The sequence below is a fragment of the Ctenopharyngodon idella genome, chromosome 9 (assembly GCF_019924925.1).
Source record: "Ctenopharyngodon idella isolate HZGC_01 chromosome 9, HZGC01, whole genome shotgun sequence".
NCBI lineage: Eukaryota > Metazoa > Chordata > Actinopteri > Cypriniformes > Xenocyprididae > Ctenopharyngodon > Ctenopharyngodon idella.
Genome location: NC_067228.1, coordinates 22,268,361 through 22,288,115, shown reverse-complemented (window position 1 = coordinate 22,288,115; position 19,755 = coordinate 22,268,361). Strand labels below are relative to the sequence as shown.

The following is a 19,755-nucleotide window of genomic DNA, read 5'->3' as shown; positions in this document are numbered from 1 at the left end:
TCAATGTAGTCCATAGTTGCAACAAAAATTTATTTTATGTACTTTATCTAGTGGTTATTTTGGGAAAAACAGTAGGGGGGTGTTTTACTCCAAGGGGGCGTTTTCTCCCACTTTACCCTAATGGGTAATTCTTAAAATACTAACAAAAAATAAATAAATAAATTAAAAAATAATAGTTTTAAGAGACTGGTCATAATAGTTTTTTATACTGTCTCTTTAATGACTTTTTGTTGAAAGATTACATTTTATCGCCCTATACCAAATTCTCTTTAATAATGCATAAAAAGTGTTAGAAATAAATTCTAAATCTATAAGAACTGGATAAAATAATGTTGTCAATTCATTTGTTTTTAGAATTTGTATTTAAAAAATAAATAAATAAATAAATAAATAAGAACTATGTTCCACAATATTTCATTTCATATTTCATGTATACATAGGCTAAATGGGAAATGATATGCGCATATTTTTGCCAGGAAGTGAACATTCAGAATCAATTTTTTTTATTATCATTTTTTAATTCAAGTTAATTGTGTTAGAAAGTCTTAGCAAAGCTTATCTAGCTTTTTTTAATAACAATAAAAAGTGTCATTACCAAATAGGCCTAATAAATAGGCAACATTTCTTACAAAATTTACAAAAACAAAAAAACAAAAACACAGGATCCACTTGAAGGCTGATCAGATCCTTATTTCAGTATAAATGAGATGAAATATAGTATGAAGAACTGTCTTTTGTCAAGTTTTCAAGTAGTCAAAAGTGCCACTAGATATAGTAATGATCCACAAATCATTGAAAACAGGGACAGAAGTTTCAGCAGCGACCGTTAGATGGCTCTGTTATGCCACGTGCGCTCACATCATGCGCGCCCGGACCTCCCACAATGCATTGCGGCTGCTAGTTTGGTTAGCCTACGCTTACCTGTGAACATACGGAACTATACATACGGCGTCAGGGTTTCTTCGATTTTATACTGGTTTGCTTTAAGCGATATGCCTCCGAAAAAGCCAGCTCCAGCTACAGGCAGTAAGAAAACCCAAGAGAAGAAAAAAGAGAAGATCATTGAGGTGAAATTTTTCGGCGTTTAGCACTCATGCAGCATGCTGAACACTGGGCCTTGTGCTCTGATTCACTTTCTAGCGCATTCCAACAGCTTTTAATGAAATTTAAAGTCTAAAATGAATGGAATAACATGATAAGTAGGTATATATTTGTTTAATAGGGTTAGACTGAGATGTCAAACAGGTATTGTCAATTTAGTGGTGTTTAAATAGGACATGACTGTGAATAGAGTCAAAGTCTACTGCTAGTAAGCCACATTCAGGCTGTCTCAACCCCAGTGAACTGTTCATCTAGACAGCATTTTTAACCATCAATAAGGGGTCGTTTGTACGTTTAATTTGAATGTGACAAAATGATTAACAGTTAGGGTGTTCATTAGGTTTTCAGACACCGCCTTAGTGATCTAAAAAAGTTGTTTATGTGTTATTACTCAGTCTTAGAGGTAAATATCGCTCGTGCTTTGTGTTCATTATTGATTATACATATTCTTTATGTAAGAAATGACTTGCTTGCAACAATGTGGTTCATTTTGTAAGCATCACATGCTGTTTTACGTGTCATCATCTGATTATGTAACTTGATTTAGTATGGGCTGATTTTAAAATAATTATGTCATTGTCACTGAATTTGAATCGTTTCTGACAGGATAAAACCTTTGGACTGAAAAACAAAAAAGGTGCTAAACAACAGAAGTTCATTAAAGCTGTAACACAGCAGGTCAAGTATGGACAGCAAAATGCTCGGCAGGTAATGATCGTAACACTGATTTTAGTGTTCTTATTTTAAGTCTGCATTTCCAAGCCAGTGTCCCGAACGTCTGTGGTGTATTTTGTTTTATTTTTAGATCGCTGCTGAAACTGAGAAGAACAAAAAGAAGGAAGACAAGAAGAAGGAATTGTCTGAGTTGAACGAGCTCTTTAAGCCAGTGGTGGCAGCTCAGAAAGTCAGCAAAGGTAAATGGTCCTTTGAATGAGGAAACCTTTCTCTGAATCTTGCAGCTCAATTCTAATCAGGGGTGTGTTTCACAAAATCATCCTTAGTCATCTTCGGTCGTAATCATCATAGTTTACCGATTCCAAACAGCATCATAAAGTTGTGTGCTTGGAATTACAGCTCTTGATCTGGTTAGAAATTTTCTTGTTGTATGACATGTAGACTTAAAATGATCATGCTCTTGAGCAAAATAATAATCTAACATGCAGTACAATCTATATCTTTTATTCTACACACACACACACACACACACATATATATATATATATATATTAGGGGTGTAATGGTACACAAACATGACGGGTCAGTATGTACCTCAGTACTGAAGTCACAGTTCAGTACAGCAGGGGGGAGAAAACTAAACATTAATTTGCTTTTTTTTCTCCTTTTATTAAACAGTGGTTTATTGAACAAATTGTGTCTCTTTAAATAAATTATAATTAACATTTTCTTAAGGATAAAAAACAAAACAAAAACTAATATACAGGGAGTCTTTTCTAGCACATTACTATAATATTAAAGGTTACAATTAACAACAGAGCCCAAACTATTAAATTCAGTTTCTATTTATTTTTAAATGTAATAATAGACACTCAAATTAATAAAAACAAACATGTAAATTGCACATAAGGCAGGTTTTGCATTAACTTCTAAATCTAATTATAAAATTGTTTTTCTACTCCAATTCATTTTTTAATCATCTTGATGTTTCTGTTCTACTTAATTTCAGGTGTGGATCCCAAGTCCGTGCTGTGTGCTTTCTTTAAGCAAGGCCAATGTACCAAAGGTGATAAGTGTAAATTCTCTCATGACCTCTCGTTGGAGAGGAAATGTGAGAAAAGAAGCGTGTATGTGGACGGCAGAGATGAAGAGCTGGAGAAAGGTAAGTCCAATAGGACTTTCATGAGGCTACAAATTTGCATGATATTAGTAAGCAATAAGGTACTCGAGGCTGTGCTGTATCGTGAGTAAGTCACGGCTGAAGGGCGTTGTTAAGCACGACGCGAAGTGCCTGCAACCCCTTCAGCCGTGACTTATTTTAGGATACAGCACTAGCCTCGAGTACCTTATTGCTTTTATAAAACGGTTACCACACAATATAAATATTAAAGCCAAAAATATGTAGCAGTGCAACTTTCATGAAGTAAACTTTCACTAAAGCCTTCTTTCCGCCGGAAAAAAAGTAGTCCCTGACCGTGAACAACAACAGAAGTTACAGTATTACGCCATTAGATAGCGGCAAAGACTGTCTTTATGAGTGTGTCAGTCAGTAGCGAAGACTTTTAAATTGAAAAGATTAAATTGTTGTGAACATAGAACAAGACGCAGCTGACCAATGCTTTGACTAGTGCTGTCAGTCACGGGAAAACCCCTTAACTGTTAAAAGGACAAGATAATACATCGGACATTTAAACAGATTTTTTTATTATGAACATAGGACTGACCTGAAGGAAAATGCTAAATCTGAATGCAGGTAATAAACTCGCTCACTCGATCTTTTTCTCACAATATTCTTCAACATAATACAGTAAGCTTCAATGAACAATATAAATTGAGAACAAATAGTTACCATTGCCAAGAGAGGTTGCTAAGGGTATTGTGTAGTGATACACAGAACCGTTGGGTGAAGCGGTCATAGCTGTGTTTAATCGTGAATAAACCAGTGACCAATCAGAATCAAGGACAGGAACTAACCGTTTTATAAACTACAGTAATACATTTAAAAATTGATCATTTAGCATGTTTTAACAAGTTTTCTTTTGGAATTTGGAATTGACATAAGTGGAACTATTGCTTTGGTCAAGAGGCCTGTTATTGTTTTGATGCAGTTAATCTCAAAGGTTTTGAAATATTGGTTGCTCTTTTGTAATTTATTTTGTTAATTTATGAATGCAGACACCATGGATAATTGGGATGAAAAGAAACTTGAAGAGGTTGTAAACAAGAAGCATGGAGAAGCTGAAAAGAAGAAAGCGAAGACACAAATTGTAAGTTCTGGAAGGAAGTATAGTTGTACACTCAAATCATCTTGATATTACCATTGATGTGATTTTTTTTTTTTTTTTTTTTTTTTTCTCAATTGTGAACAAAAAAGGGAAATTAACAAATCATTTTCATTTTAAGGTGTGCAAGTATTTCCTTGATGCTATTGAAAACAACAAATACGGCTGGTTTTGGGTTTGTCCCGGTGGAGGTGACAACTGTATGTACCGCCACGCTCTTCCTGTGGGCTTTGTTCTGAAGAAAGACAAGAAGAAAGAAGAGAAGATTGAGGAGGAGATCTCGTTGGAGGATTTGATAGAGACTGAGGTGAGAAGAAAGCGAAGAGATTATAAAGATCGTCACAGAACATGATTGTGAAGTAACAGTGTCCTTGGACCTGTTAGTGATTTATCAAAAATGTTCATGTTGTAATGATCAGCTGTTATGATTGTAGCGATCTGCCCTGGGAGCAAACGTCACTCGAATTACTCTTGAAACATTCTTGGCCTGGAAGAAAAGGAAAAGGCAAGAGAAAATGGCTAAAGCAGAGCAGGACATGGAGAGAAAGAAAGCCGACTTCAAAGCTGGCAGAGCGCTTGGAGTGAGTAAAAACCAATCACTGATATTCCTCCTCAGTTTGCCTGATCAGTTAAAATACTGACATCAACATAGTCTCCTGGAAAAAGGGACTTATTCTTTAAAATGTAGTGTGCAGTTGCAGTAAAAAGCGGTTTTAGCTTTGAATGAAATGGATGTTTTAATGGTGATGCTGTGGTTTGACCAGGGGGTGGCAGTAAAGTTCTCAGATCTTGTTTGCTGCTGATTTAATGTGACCTGTTTCTTCAAGACTCTTTCATGCTGTTCTGAAGCTGTCGTCTGTTGTGTTGAATGACACTCATCTCATGGTTTCATTTCCTGCAGGTCAGTGGAAGGGAAGTGTTTGAGTTCAGACCTGAGCTTGTTGACGATGACGATGAGGAGGCGGATGATACTAAATACGCTAAAGATGATGATGATGATGGCTCTGAAGTTTCTTATGAGGTGATGTGACACTACCCCATTGTCTCATAGACTTTATCTATATAAACATTTTATATACAAATAATGGACTTTAATTATAAGTCAATCATGTGATGTTTAATTTTATTGTCTGTGTTGTAGGGCTGGGTGGTATATCGAGTTTGTACGATATACCGATATATTTATAATATACGATACGGAATGTGGCGATACCGTTTATATCGATATACAGTAGTTTTTTACAAGCGCATCTGAAAAACAGCGGTGGACGTCGCAGAGTGCTGCTGCGGGGGAAATGCATAATACAATTTGGCTTAAACATGAGACATGCTTAATATTAAGGGCTTTAACAAGCGAAATCAAAATAACTCGTAAGATTAAGATATAGTTAACACGTAGACCTATCGTTTAAAGCAGCTTGCCCCGTCAGATGATCTGACAGATTCATGTGCTGACAGATATTTGCGCTGTTTAATGCTTTTGTGATGTGGTGTTTTCCTCAGTGCATATCTTACATTTCACAGGTATATTCTCCATCTGTAAATGTTAGAAAGTCATAAAAATATTTTCATTTTGCTGTCAGGAGTGGACGAGCCTTCTGCTAGCGAATCTCATTCTCCTCTAAACTTCATAGACTTCCGTGAACGAGCGTCTGACTAAAATATACATTTTGATAAAATGTTTGTTGTTGAACAATAAATGTGCCATATGTAGAATTTGAAACCTACAAGTGTACTTTTATGATAGCAGCAACTAATATATATAAATATATAGCTAATTAGTCTGTGCTTTAGTTTTTATTTTAATTTTTAGTCTAGTGAATTTAACTTCTGCTTTTAAAAGCATTATTTTTATTTTTAGATTGTAATGTTACGATGTTAGAATGTAAAGTAACTTTCTCTTTTTTGCACATACTGTAGGCCTATTAGTGTGCCAGAGTACATGGTTACATTCCCTGTTGTATTAATAGCTTTCAATATAAACACAATATTTGTGGGACAGCATTAGGCGGGATGTTAAATTAAGATTTTTAAAAAGTAAATACAGATTTTTTTTTTTTTTTTTTTTTTCTAAATCCAAATAGAAAAATGTAGAAAATAAATATATCGCATATCGCCATTTAGCCAAAAAATACCGAGATATGACTTTTTGGCCATATCGCCCAGCCCTACTGTGTTGCTCTTTCATATAATACTCTGATTTATTTAGATTCACTCTCTCCTTGAGTCTTTCAGCATTATTAACATGATTGTCTGTCTAGGTGGAGGACTCGGATGAAGTTCATGACCTTGACATTGCTAGATTTATCCCTAAAGAGGTGGATCACGCGGGTATAACGATGGCGTCAGCGGACAGGTTTACTGCCAGAGCCCCTCCTTCAAATGATACAGATGGTGAGACTGAATATCTGAATATCTTCATTCCTAGTCAATTCATCTTTATTTCTATAGCGTTTTATACTATACAGATTGTTTCAATGCAGCTTCACTGTGTTAAAAAAAAAAAATAGTGATGCAAACTTCAAATTCAAGAAATTCAAATTCTGCTGTAAAGCTCTACAGAAGACAATGGTGTCATTATTCAGCTCACATCAGTTCAGTGTTGATTCAATTCAGTTCAACAGTAGTGTTGATGTTGCAAAATTCATCAATTATGAACAAAGTTGATTCATTTTTAAAGCAGCTCTACAGAAGACAATACTAGTGTCATCATCCAGCTCTATATATATATATATATATATATATATATATATATTTAATAGACATACTAAATTTCTCTGCCGATACTGATAGCCGATTATTCAGAGTTATGTCGATACAGATAATTTTTATACAGAGAGATATACAGGGAACCCTCTCATTTGGAACATTAAAGGATTAGTTCACTTTAAAATGAAAATTATCCCAAGCTTTACTCACACTCTTGCCATCCTAGGTGTATATGACTTTCTTCTTTCTGATGAACACAATCGAAGTTATATTAATAAATATCCTGATGCATCTAAGCTTTATAATGGTAGTGAACGGGACCAACGAGTATGAAGCTGAAGAAAGTGCATCCATCTTTTACAAACGTACTCCACATGGCGTTGGTGGGTTAATAAAGGCCTTCTGAAGCGATGCATTTGTGTAAGAACAATATCTATATTTAACAAGTTATAAAGTAAAACATCTAGCTTCCGCCTTCCGTATTCATGCTTTTTTCTTTAGTTGAACACTGAAGGTGTAGGATGTAGCGTAAGCGTTTTGAACTGTGAGAGGCGTTACACTTTCTACGTAAGTTGAATACAGAAGGCGGTGGAGTATGTTTATAATGGATGGATGCACTTTCTTGAGTTTCATACTCGTTTCCCGTTCACTGCCATTTATAAAGCTTAGATGCATCAGGATATTTATTCATATTTCTCTGATCAGAAAGAAGAAAGTCATATACACCTAGGATGGCTTGAGGGTGAGTTAAGCTTGGGGTAATTTTCATATTAAAGTGAAATAATCCTTTAATACAATATTAGAGGTTAAAATTAATAGATCTATTATATTGAACTGCTATATATTTTCAGATATAATTACACTCAAATCAAAACTGAAAAACTGTTTGTATACAACTCAGTTGCACATAAGGTAGTTTTGATAAACACTTGTCTTCATGGCAAATTTATTCAAACATATAATTAACAGTAAATTACTAATTATTCTGTAAATTATTTACTATAAATTATTATAGTAAATTATTCTGTAGTGTTTTTTTATATATAAAAATATATATATATATATATATATATATGACACTTTGCTACAATGTAAAGTAGCGAGTGTACAGCTTGTATAACAGTGTAAATTTGCTGTCCCCTCAAAATAACTCAACACACAGCCATTAATGTCTAAACCGCTGGCCACAAAAGTGAGTACACCCCTAAGTAAAAATGTCCAAATTGTGCCCAAAGTGTCAATATTTTGTTTGGCCACCATTATTTTCCAGCACTGCCTTAACCCTCTTGGTCATGGAGTTCACCAGAGCTTCACAGGTTGCCACTGGAGTCCTCTTCCACTCCTCCATGATGACATCACGGAGCTGGTGGATGTTAGAGACCTTGCACTCATTCACCTTCCATTTGAGGATGCCCCACAGATGCTCAATAGGGTTTAGGTACCCTCAGCTTCTTTAGCAAGGCAGTGGTCGTCTTGGAGGTGTGTTTGGGGTCGTTATGTTGGAATACTGCCCTGCGGCCCAGTCTCTGAAGGGAGGGGATCATGCTCTGCTTCAGTATGTCACAGTACATGTTGGCATTCATGGTTCCCTCAATGAACTGTAGCTCCCCAGTGCCGGCAGCACTCATGCAGCCCCAGACCATGACACTCCCACCACCATGTTTGACTGTAGGCAAGACACACTTGTCTTTGTACTCCTCACCTGGTTGCTGCCACACACGCTTGACACCATCTGAACCAAATAAGTTTATCTTGGTCTCATCAGACCACAGGAAATGGTTCTAGTAATCCATGTCCTTAGTCTGCTTGTCTTCAGCAAACTGTTTGCGGGCTTTCTTGTGCATCATCTTTAGAAGAGGCTTCCTTCTGGGATGACAGCCATGCAGGCCAATTTGATGCAGTGTGCGGCGTATGGTCTGAGCGCTGACAGGCTGACCCCCCACCCCTTCAACCTCTGCAGCATTGCTGGCAGCACTCGTACGTCTATTTCCCAAACACAACCTCTGGATATGACGCTGAGCACGTGCACTCAACTTCTTTGGTCGACCATGGGGAGGCCTGTTCTGAGTGGAACCTGTCCTGTTAAACCGCTGTATGGTCTTGGCCACCGTGCTGCAGCTCAGTTTCAGGGTCTTGGCAAACTTCTTATAGCCTACGCCATCTTTATGTAGAGCAACAATTCTTTTCTTCAGATCCTCAGAGTTCTTTGCCACGCGGTGCCATGTTGAACTTCCAGTGACCAGTATGAGAGAGTGAGAGTGATAACACCAAATTTAACACACCTGCTCCCCATTCACACCTGAGACCTTGTAACACTAACGAGTCACATGACACCGAGGAGAGAAAATGGCTAATTTGGCCCAATTTGGACATTTTTACTTAGGGCTATACTCACTTTTGTGGCCAGCGGTTTAGACATTAATGGCTGTGTGTTGAGTTATTTTGAGGGGACAGCAAATTTATTAATTAGTTTGTACATCACTAACAAGTGTCAGATGGAATGGGACAAATATAAAATTAATAAACTGTATGAAATTAACCTCAGTATAAAAAGAAGTGTCTTCCGTAACTGCAGATCAAGACATGAACAAGGTCACTCAAGACTTACGGGTTTCTATTGACAGGGGAAGTTCCTCCTTTATCTCCCATGTCAAGTTCCTTTTGACTGTTAAACACATTCTGTTGGACTGTCATTTTTATTATACTGCTAGAAAATGTTTTTATTCAGAAACATGTTTACATGGAATATTTCAGAATGTATCACCTGAATGTATTTTAGATCATATATGTCAAGTTGAAATGTTTTATATAATTAAATTTTATGGGTTGTGATATTGACCTTGTGTTTGCCATGTAAATAGCCCTGATGCTATCATGGTGTTACAAACGTAATAAGCAAACAAACTGTCTCATCGCATTTAAGAACATCAAAAAACCATTTATTATTTATATAGTTTAATGATAAAATTGACAGCATTTGAAAGCTGAGACTTTGTTTCTTATCAGAAGTAACAAAGCTCTTTGCGATTATTGGATGGGAAGCTCGCTACAAATAATGTTTGGTGTAGGGAAAAACTGCGGACCTGGCAACCCTGGCTTGAACTATGGGTGAATCATAGGGTCAAATAGAGCCTGCTGATTTTTTAAAATTTTTTAAATTTTATTTTTTGTAACTGTGAAGCCATAAATTCAAAACGAGATTTTCTTCACACACACAATGAGATGCAGTCTGACATGTTTTTCCACCCCCTTTTGATTGACAGGATATAGTCGTCCCAGATTATCAGTTGTTTTTAAGCAATTGGCCGATGGCCAATAGTGAAAATGATTGTTTTTATTGGCCAATACCGATTATTGCCCAATATATTGGTGCATCCCTATAATATTTGATAGATTTCACCATGTCTTTTACCCAGTTGTTTTCTAGTGGTGATCACATCAAAAGTAGCCAAGTCACCTTTATTTATATAGCGCTTTATATAATACAGATTGTTTCAAAGCTGCTTTACAGTGGTAAAGTGTTTTGTTTTTTTAAACCACCTTATTAATTTGTGGACCTCAATTTGAGAACCACTGCTCAATAGTGATCTATATTTTATAGTGCTAATCATAACTACCTTAGGCTATGTTCAGACTGCAGGCAAGAGTGGTCCTCCTTATTGCCTGCTCACAAATTCGCAGGCTTCCATGGCACATCAGCTTATTAAATGAACACGTTAAATACTGATTTCTGTGTCCTCCGCGTTTACGCCCATGTGACCTTGTGCTCTTTTTCACATTCGGGTAAGTTCAGGACCTTGATCAGTTTACACACAAATCTGATATTGGCCACATTTAAAAAAAAAATAAATAAATAATGTGAACAACAGCCAAACAAAAAAAATCAGATTTAAGGCTTGCAATGTTGAACGTAACCTTTCTGACCTCTTTGTCCTGAATAAGTGTCATAACTCACAATCAGGTCTCGGTTATTATCCATAAATGTCATTGTGATTCTTTTCTTCATGTCCATGTGCTTCTTTCTGACGTCACTGATCTGTTTTGTCTCTACAGACAATAAATTGAGCGAGGCCTCAGGCGGAGCCATGGAGAACGGAGAACACAGCCCAGACCAGACACTTGAGGACGGTGAAACCAATGATGAAGACGAGACAGAGGCGGTGCCAGTAGACGAGAACCTCTTTACAGGGGAGGACCTAGACGAACTGGAGGAGGAGCTCAACACACTGGACCTGGACGAGTGAAGACTAGGACTGTTGCATTATTCATGAACTACACATGGCTTGAAGTGAATGACAATATTTTCACAAATAACTACCACCAGAATTGCCATGTCAGAAACCGCTCTGCCTGCAATATGCACCCTCATCACTCGAGATGTCCCGGGACGCTAAAGGAGAGACGGGAGTAGGTGTTCTTGTTCTCTCTAAGATTTAACTCTTTGCCCTGTTCCTTTTTTTTTTTTTTTTTTTTTTTTTAAATTGCAGTCTACCCCAAAAGCACAGTCAAGTGAGGGTCTGGTTCTACAGTGGAAACATGCTCCAAATATTTATGAGGCTGTTGATTTGATATTTCTGCGTTCTCTTTTGAAAGATTTGATTAAATGATCATCTTTGTAAGGTCATGCGTATGAAACGATCCAGCATAAATCCTCTTCGAGACGTTCAAGCACTATTGGAATCTGGTTTCCTCTTCTCTGCTGATTAAATGTTGCTTTAATGAAGACAAAGAATCAGTTGATCGGTATCATTACAGTTTTTAACATGTAACCAACTGCATGCCTGTATCAGGATCAGAATGTAAATGCTGAATAAGTGTGATGCTGACGTTCAAGTGTTCAATAATCAGTTGATCAGATTGAGGTGTTGAATGTGAAATCTCTCGGATACAGATGTGGCATCTTTGCCTTATAGAAGGAGATGTGGAAGACGACATCATTACTAGTCAAATATGATGTTTAAAGTGTTTTCAGGAAGTGAGAAAGTGACAGAGATGAGCTTGTGAGATGAACTAGTAATGTCTGTCGTTTTTCTATTCAATTGTTTTAAACTGCCCTCCCACCAACACAACACAAGAAATTGTAAATAAAAGGATATCAGATACTGATTCTGAGTTAAGATGCCTAATTGTACTACTTAATTAAGAATGTGTTTAAGGCAAAGTGAAATTTGCAGATACTCTGGTCTAGATATGGATGGTGTTGTGCTATACCAGATGATTTATTATATAATGTGAAATTTGGGTCAAAAACAAACCCATGATTCTTCATTAACTGAATACATTTAAAATGTAAAATGACGTTCTTAACACATGATGGCGCATAACACTTGATCGATAAAATGAATTTTGAAATAGTTACCAGTTCAGGCCATTTAAGTTTTAAGAGCAAAACGATAAACGTGTGAATTTAATTTACACATATAAATAGAAGAAAAGCGCAGTATTAAAGTTAAATCACGTCACATTTTAATGGAGCATTAAAGATTTGCTACTTTTATTATAGTTTGTAAGTCTGAGTAATGAAATTAGAGAAATTCAATGAGAAATATTGGAAGACAATGGGATTGTAAACAGTTGTTTATGGATGAAGAATTTAGCGTTCAATGTAAAGAAGTTGGTAAAGATAAATGATGTCCATTTAAGTCAAAAAATGCTGCGGAAATTCATATTAACGTCACTGAAGTTTCAGTAGGTTAATGGTTTATTTTCACTTCTGTCTAGACCATAGACTGTAAAAAAAAAAAAAAAAAAAGTCTAGACCTGAGGCGTGGCTCCGTCCAAAATGACATCAGCCATTACTCATTACATCAGTTTTAGTTAAGACATGGCTGACTAAAATGTTTCTTTGTAGAATTTTGGTTTTGTACACGATAACATGACTGTTTTCATTTAAACAGTGCAAATAATAACTAGATAAAAAAGATTACAAAGCAAGATAGGCCTATTATAAATGGATTTTTTTTAGGAGTAAAACTATAATGTTGATTCAAATCCAGTCGTTTTCAGTATTTTGTGGATTGCCACTATCATGAAGGCTGGAGATCGCTTCATTAGGGGAGACCGGGGGCAATTGTAACAAATTTTGGTCATGTCGTCATTACTCACAAACCTTTCGAAATATTTGGATACAATTTTTACGTCGGTAACTTGTATCTGTGTTCTACTTGTTAATAGCTTGTAAAAACATTTGGTGACTATGTTAGAGTCACAATATTGACTGAAACATTGGAAGTCAAATGTCACATCTGCCCCCACATGCGGGGGCGATTGTAACAACACGTGTAATACCTTCATATAAATACCAATGACCACAATAACCTCCAGAGAATATGGATATAGTTAAAACTATTTAATATCCATTTCATCCATATTGTCCAGAACAATTAATTAACTCCCCTTGCTGTTTTTCTTGGTCTGAACCTAGGCATGCTGTGAACAGAGTGCACAGAGCCTACTCAGTAAAATGGATCCCCAGACTGAGGGAAAAACACATTTCTTAAATTATTGTAATCTATCAATCTATTTTGATGTCCTTACTAAGCTGGACACTATTTTGATGGTGTCTGGGGCAATTGTAACGCAGTGTTACAATTGCCCCCGACTGTACCACCCCATGACAGGTTACCCTGCTAGCTAGAAACAACAAAGCTAATTGTTTGACAAAGATATCAAATGTTAGAAAACAGGATGGTCATCAAAACAAGACAGATTTAATTTCATAGACATTAATGGTTAAGACAGTATGAGGGAAATACTTTACTTTTATAAAAAAAATTACTTTTATACCTCAAAAAAAGATTTTTTGCAGAAAAACTTTAACAAGTATGATTTAGAAGCTTGTCCTTTGGCATGCAGATAGGGATCTCCACAGAGCACATGCAAAATGGGTTTCATGGTTCTGTCTCGTTTCTGATTTTGAGATGTTACAATCGCCCCCTGTTACATTTGCCTCCGGTCTCCGCCTACTCAACTCGAGTCATCAGGTGAGTGTTATGCAACCATGTACAAGATTTGATAGTTTCTGAAACCAAATAAAATAGATGTATTTTTTAATTACTTATCCACCAACAACTACATCCAGGGTTGACAACTTTGGTTGCCTGGTTGGAGACTGGAATGAGATTTTAATGAGTAAATTGATTACATGCCCCAACAATTGGATCCTTATTGGATACTCTTCTTATAAAACTAATTTCTTGGTGAATTATATGATGCATTAAAATGCATATTTTAGTAATTACTGTGCCCATTTGCCTGTTGGTGGACATGCCTATGTTCTCCAGATTTATATAGAACATAATGGACACATTAAATAAGGTCCTATGTCCATTGTGCATAAACATTATATCTGTTAATGAAATACAATTTTTTTTTTTTTTTTTTTTTTTTTTTGCATAAATTTAAGTTCAGTCCCATAAAACCTAAAATGCTGCTACTGTTTTTTTTTTTTTTAATGGTAAAGTCCTGGCAACCGCAGCTGCCTTTTTTTTTTTTTTACTGTAAATTTTATGGGTTTATATAGGAACCTGAAAAAAAAAATCCCAAGCTATGGAATGTGACATGGATTATTGTAAGAACTCGTCAAACTAAGGTTTTTATTTATTTATTTGTTTGTTTGTTCCCCAGCACTGCCTTATGGCTCTCAATATAATAGGCCTAGACTTGAGGGAACTAAACAAGTGGTTTGAGTAATGGAATCACAAAAGGTCATAGTCTCTTTAGGTTAAGGTTAGGGCCCTGGGAAAATGAGTCCTGTCTTTTTAAAATGATTACTTAGAGTGTGTTAACAAACCATTGAACTGGGGAACATACGACCCTGGGAACAAAGGACCATTTTTCCAAGTTCATTATGTGTTATATAAATCTGGGGAACACAGGACCCTGGGAACATAGCTATGCGTCCTCATGCTGCAATACAAACATGTTTTTCATTACTGTAAGTTTCTCTAGGGGGAATTTTTTAAATAAAGTCATTATTTTTGTTTTGTTTTTGTGCATAAAAAGTATTCTTGTCACTTCATAACATTAAGGTTGAACCACTGTAGTCATGTGGACTACTTTAATAATGTTTTTACTACTTTTCTGGACCTTGAATGTGGTAATTAATTTGCTGTCTATTGAGGAGTCCGAGAGCTCTCGGTTTCATCAAAAATATCTTAATTTGTGTTCTGAAGATGAACGAAGGTCTTACAGATGTGGAACGACATGAGGGTGAGTAATTAATGACAGAATTTAAATTTTTGGGTGAACAGACCCTTTTAAGCTCCGGTTTATGATTTTAAGATTACTCGGATTTACCTGTTATAATTTATAATTGTTGTATTTAAATAATTTTCACTGCTGTAATCGGCTATATTTAAGTGATCACAATGCCCAGGCCTTTCTTACTTACCTGTAATTCAGATGTTGTTCTGTGATCTTCTGCCAGAAACATCAGGTCAGTCTGCTCTTGTCCAGGATCAGGTGGTTTGTCTTCGTCTGGTATCTCAGCTGAGACCTGTCCACTATGGGTGACCCTACCAGTAGTTGTGAAGTACCAGTGGCGTAGCTCTCAGCATCACTGATGCACACAAGCCCTCACAGCACGTCAAGCTGCAAACCGTGTGAGGGACCCTAACCTACCCTAACCTAACTGCTTAAAAGCAACCACATATCGACCAAGCCCTCAACCTCCTGACAACCACATAGCAATTCACGAAAAACAAATCAGAAGAGTCCAGCAACCGCAAAACAACATGCTAACAACCACGCAAAAAACCTTAGTAAACGCATGTCAAGCACAGGAGACCATCCAAAACATCACGACCATGTAGCAAAGCACCAAAAACCAATCAGAACAACCTAGGAACTGCATATCAACGCATTGACAATACCAAAAACATCCAAACAACCACACAACAATGTGCAAAAAACTTACTCTACAAAATAAAACTTGCTCATAAAACTATAAACTTACTCTATGACGATATACAGTATTTACATACGTCGGTCCCGCTGTGATATTCTCCGGGCTCCATGTGACACCGTGATGACTCAGTGTCTGGGCTTCTTTCTCCGGGGTTCCTCAGGCAGGGGCTCTTCACTGATGTCCACGTGGATTTGAGGAGCGAAGCTTCTGCTGGTTGAGGAGAAGCTCTCAGTTATCAGGACGCGTCCATCAGGCTGCTCCGTCTCCACCAGTGAAGGGCACTTGAGTGTCTCCCACAGCCGCTGCTTGATCTTCAGTCCCAGCTCAAGACTGTAGGGACGGCGCCGACCGCAGCGTGTCTTCATCATGGGCTCCGCCACAGAGCTGTAGATGTCCTGGTAGCCCTGCACGCTGCAGCCGTGGATGGAGACAGGCTCTTCCTGCTGACACACGTCCACTGAAGAGACTGAGGCTGCTGGACGGATGTCAGGAAGGACAGCAGCGTTCTTCAGGTAGCGCTCCTCCAAACCCGTGGGTTTTTGAGCTTTCTCAGAGATACAGCTGTAAGTGTGATCCAACCTGATTACAGCTGCCAGCTGTGAAAGCTCACAGGGGTCTGGACTGGAAGAGACGCCCTCCACCAAGAATCCCCTCAGGTGTGTGGGAAGAGCCCTGGATCTTCTTGGGCGACGCTGCTCCATGATGATGAATCAAGAAGAACTTCCGAGACTGGACAAATCACTGAGACTTATCAAATTGTATAGATGTAAAGAGCTTGTAGCACGTGTGATCAGGCTTCAAGGCTTCAGAAACAGTTGTTTTGATTTCAAATATTCAAATATCAACTCAAGCTGCTGGACTGACATAGAATGTTGAGGCTCGTTTAAATGTAAACAACGCTTGATATCATCAGTAATGAGCAGCATGAGTTCTATGTTACATGTACTATATGCTTCTCTATTACCATTATCATCTTCATTATTTATATATATCTGCTGAATGAATATGCCAAGATGTTTGTGAATGAATACACATATGCACGTACAATGATGTTATCCTATTTCTTCAATCTGAAGTCCAGCAGCTGACAAAATAATGTAAAAATAACATCAGCTTTGTTGTTGTTTGTTATTGGTCTATCTGTTTATAGGTTCACTTGCTTGAGTTTGGATGCTCATATTATTTAATTAATTCTTTTTTTATTATTATTATTTATATAAAGAAACTTAAAGTTGTGAACAAGAAACATGAGAGGCTGAACAGTTTCTGGTAAGATAATGATCTTCAGTCATTAATGCCATTTGACATCAACAAATGTGACCCTGGACCACAAAACCAGTCATAAGTCACATGGGTATATTTGTAGCAATAATAGCCAACAATACATGGGTCAAAATTATTGATTTTTCTTTCATGCCAAAAATCATTAGGGTATTAAGTAAAGATCATGTTCCATGAAGATATTTTGTACATTTTCTACCATAAATATGTATTTTTGTGAGTGGATATGCATTGCTAAGGACTTCATGAAGGCTCATTTTCTCAATATTTTGATTTTTTTTTTTTTTTTTTTCACCCTCAGATTCCAGATTTTCAAACAGTTGTATCTCGACCAAATCTTGTCCAAGCCACACATCAACGGAAAGCTTATTCAGCTCAATTTCAATTCTCAATTTCAAAAAATTGACCCTTATGGTTGGTTTTGTGGTCCAGGGTCACAAATAGTCTTTGTTTATTCATTTTAAGGTGTGCAAGTGTTTTCTTGACACTACTGAAAACAGCAAATACAGTAAAACCACTCTCTTCCTATGGGTTTCGTTCTAAAAACAAGAAGAAAAGAATGAGGAGATCTCGCTTGAAAGATTTAATAGAGACAGAGGTGAGAAGCAAGAGAATAGAGACATTTAAGACAATGTCACTGCTATTCCTCCAGTTTGTCTGATTTTAAAAAATTGTGACATCAACATTGTCTCTCGAAAAAAGGGACTTATTCTTAAAATGTAGTGTGTATTAAAAATGCTGTTTTGGCTCTGAATTAAATGGGTATTTTGACGGTGATGCTTTGGTTTGACCAGAGGGTGGCAGTAAAGCTCTCAGATCTTGCGTTTGCTGCTGTTTTACTCCAAGTACTCTGTCCTGGTTTTTCAAGATTCTTTCACGCTGTTTTGGCGTCTGTTGTGTTGAATGACACTCATCTCATGGTTTCATGTCCTGCAGGTCAGTGGAGAAGGGAAGTGTTTGAGTTCAGGCCTGAGTTTGTTAAGGATGACGCGGTGAAGCGGATAAAACTAAAACTCTAAACATAATGCAAGTGCTACACCCACAAATGACGCAGATGGTGAGATGCTTTTGAAAATGTGACCTGTTTCGAAACTCTAGTCTCTTTTTCCAAAGCTCTGACTAAATGGTAAGTGTGAAGCTAAGACCTCCTACTAACACACTATAAGAAATTGTAAATAAAAAGATACTAGAAACGGATTTTGAGTTAAGATGACTAATTGTAGCTCTTAATTCAGAATGAATCCGGAAATCTAATTTAAATAAAATTGAGACATTACAAAAAAAAAAAAAAAAAAAAAACTTCTACAAGAATCTTGTAAGCATAAACATTTCCCCTTCTTATTCAGTGGTGAGCTTGTCACCTCAAAGCAATCATCTGTTTAATCTGAAATCATAATGTACCAAGCATCAACAAATTCGTCCTTATATTTAGCAACAGATCATAAACATTCTTAACATAGCACTACTCCACTAATTGCTTGTCTTGGGCTGTTGAGAGATGGCCAATATGGTCAGAGGACTGGCATTTCCTATGATCTGCTTGAGAAAGCATGATCACCTCCACCACATTCACACAAATAAGTAATATATTGCAGTGTGTGTATAAATCACTTACAGAGCCATTATGGTTCCACAAAAGAATCCTAAAAATTGTGCCAGTTGATAAATCACATATCCCTGTCCTGATATAAATAACAACATAATATAACATAACAATAATCTTTTTGTTAGGAGACACTGCCTCCCTTGCCTCCTCAGAGGACAATCCCCTGATACATACACAGGGACAAACAAGGGAACTGAATGAGACAGATGTAACTAATCATTAACCAGGGCAACTAACAAGGGGATAATCAAGACTAAACTGAAAGGAAACACAAGAAACAAACACATGAATGAAAAGACAATGAAACTAAACATAACACTAACATTAAAGCTGCAAGCAGCGACGAAAGGGCCCTCGCATCCGGGGCCACCGCCATCCGTAGGCCTTAAGAAAACAGTGACCAGTGGGCGCCATGCATTTAAGCATGTAAATATAGGAAAAATATGGCAAAGTCATTTTGACGTGACCAAATATGATGTTGATTTGGTTAAATCTCTACGAGGAGTTAATCACAGTGTGAAACAAGTCATTTCCTGTTGGGTTTACAGATTTTGCACACAGGGACTTTTTTGTAGGTATTGAGCTGTTAAATGTGTCTACCGATTTTCATACTTGTCTGTGAAACGTAGCGCGAAGGGCACTTAATTGAAATTTTGTAGGTGGCGCTATCGATCCATTTTGCCACACCTAATTCTGAAACCCATATCAGACATCAGTTTTCACTACTTCTGATGTGTGTGCAAAGTTTCATGAGTTTTCAAGCATGTTTAGGCCCTTAAAAATGTGATTCATTTTGGAGAAGTAGAATAATTGACCGAGCAATTCCAAAAGGGTCCTCACACCATCGGTGCTCGGGCCCTAATTACACCCCTCTTCCGGAGGATGCGTCCTCGCACCGTAGAAAATAGTTCAACAGAGGAGGGATGGAGGGGGTTTTAGAAGGTGGAGACAGAGCTGGCAATGGGCAGGGAACTGGAGGGACCGACAGACGAAGGTGAAGCTGAGAAAGGTGGAGACCCAGGTGTAGACGAGAGGACGAGGGTCCAGGGTGACACCGTAAGACAGTGAGACCAAGGTGAGGTGGAGCAGCTGGCTTGCGGGATCAAGGTGGAGACGGGGGCCTGGGTGACAGCGGAGAGAGCAAGGACATAGGAGGAACTGAAGGAAAGGTGTAGACAAAGGGTGGAGAGCTG

The 19,755-nt window shown here is 37.4% G+C and overlaps 1 protein-coding gene across 1 annotated transcript; it reads left to right on the top strand.

Annotated features, from left to right (window-relative positions):
• The first annotated feature begins 829 nt into the window (after window positions 1-829).
• Window positions 830-11,873, top strand: zc3h15 (zinc finger CCCH-type containing 15). The gene is made up of 10 exons (XM_051904637.1): window positions 830-1,067; window positions 1,708-1,809; window positions 1,907-2,015; window positions 2,786-2,938; window positions 3,952-4,043; window positions 4,180-4,365; window positions 4,493-4,639; window positions 4,960-5,079; window positions 6,320-6,452; window positions 10,821-11,873. The coding sequence occupies exons 1-10, from the start codon at window positions 831-833 to the stop codon at window positions 11,009-11,011; spliced, it is 1,470 nt and encodes a 489-aa protein (XP_051760597.1). The 5' UTR covers window position 830; the 3' UTR covers window positions 11,012-11,873.
• Window positions 11,874-19,755: the final 7,882 nt, after the last annotated feature.

What these genes read in the sequence shown, in the direction of transcription:
- zc3h15 (XM_051904637.1), top strand. Translation starts at nt 831, where the DNA reads ATGGCTCTGTTATGCCACGTGCGCTCACATCATGCGCGCCCGGACCTC. An exon ending in GCTCTGAAGTTTCTTATGAG is followed by an intron (nt 5,080 to 6,319) that starts GTGATGTGACAC and finishes TTGTCTGTCTAG; the next exon opens with GTGGAGGACTCGGATGAAGT. An exon ending in TCCTTCAAATGATACAGATG is followed by an intron (nt 6,453 to 10,820) that starts GTGAGACTGAAT and finishes TTGTCTCTACAG; the next exon opens with ACAATAAATTGAGCGAGGCC.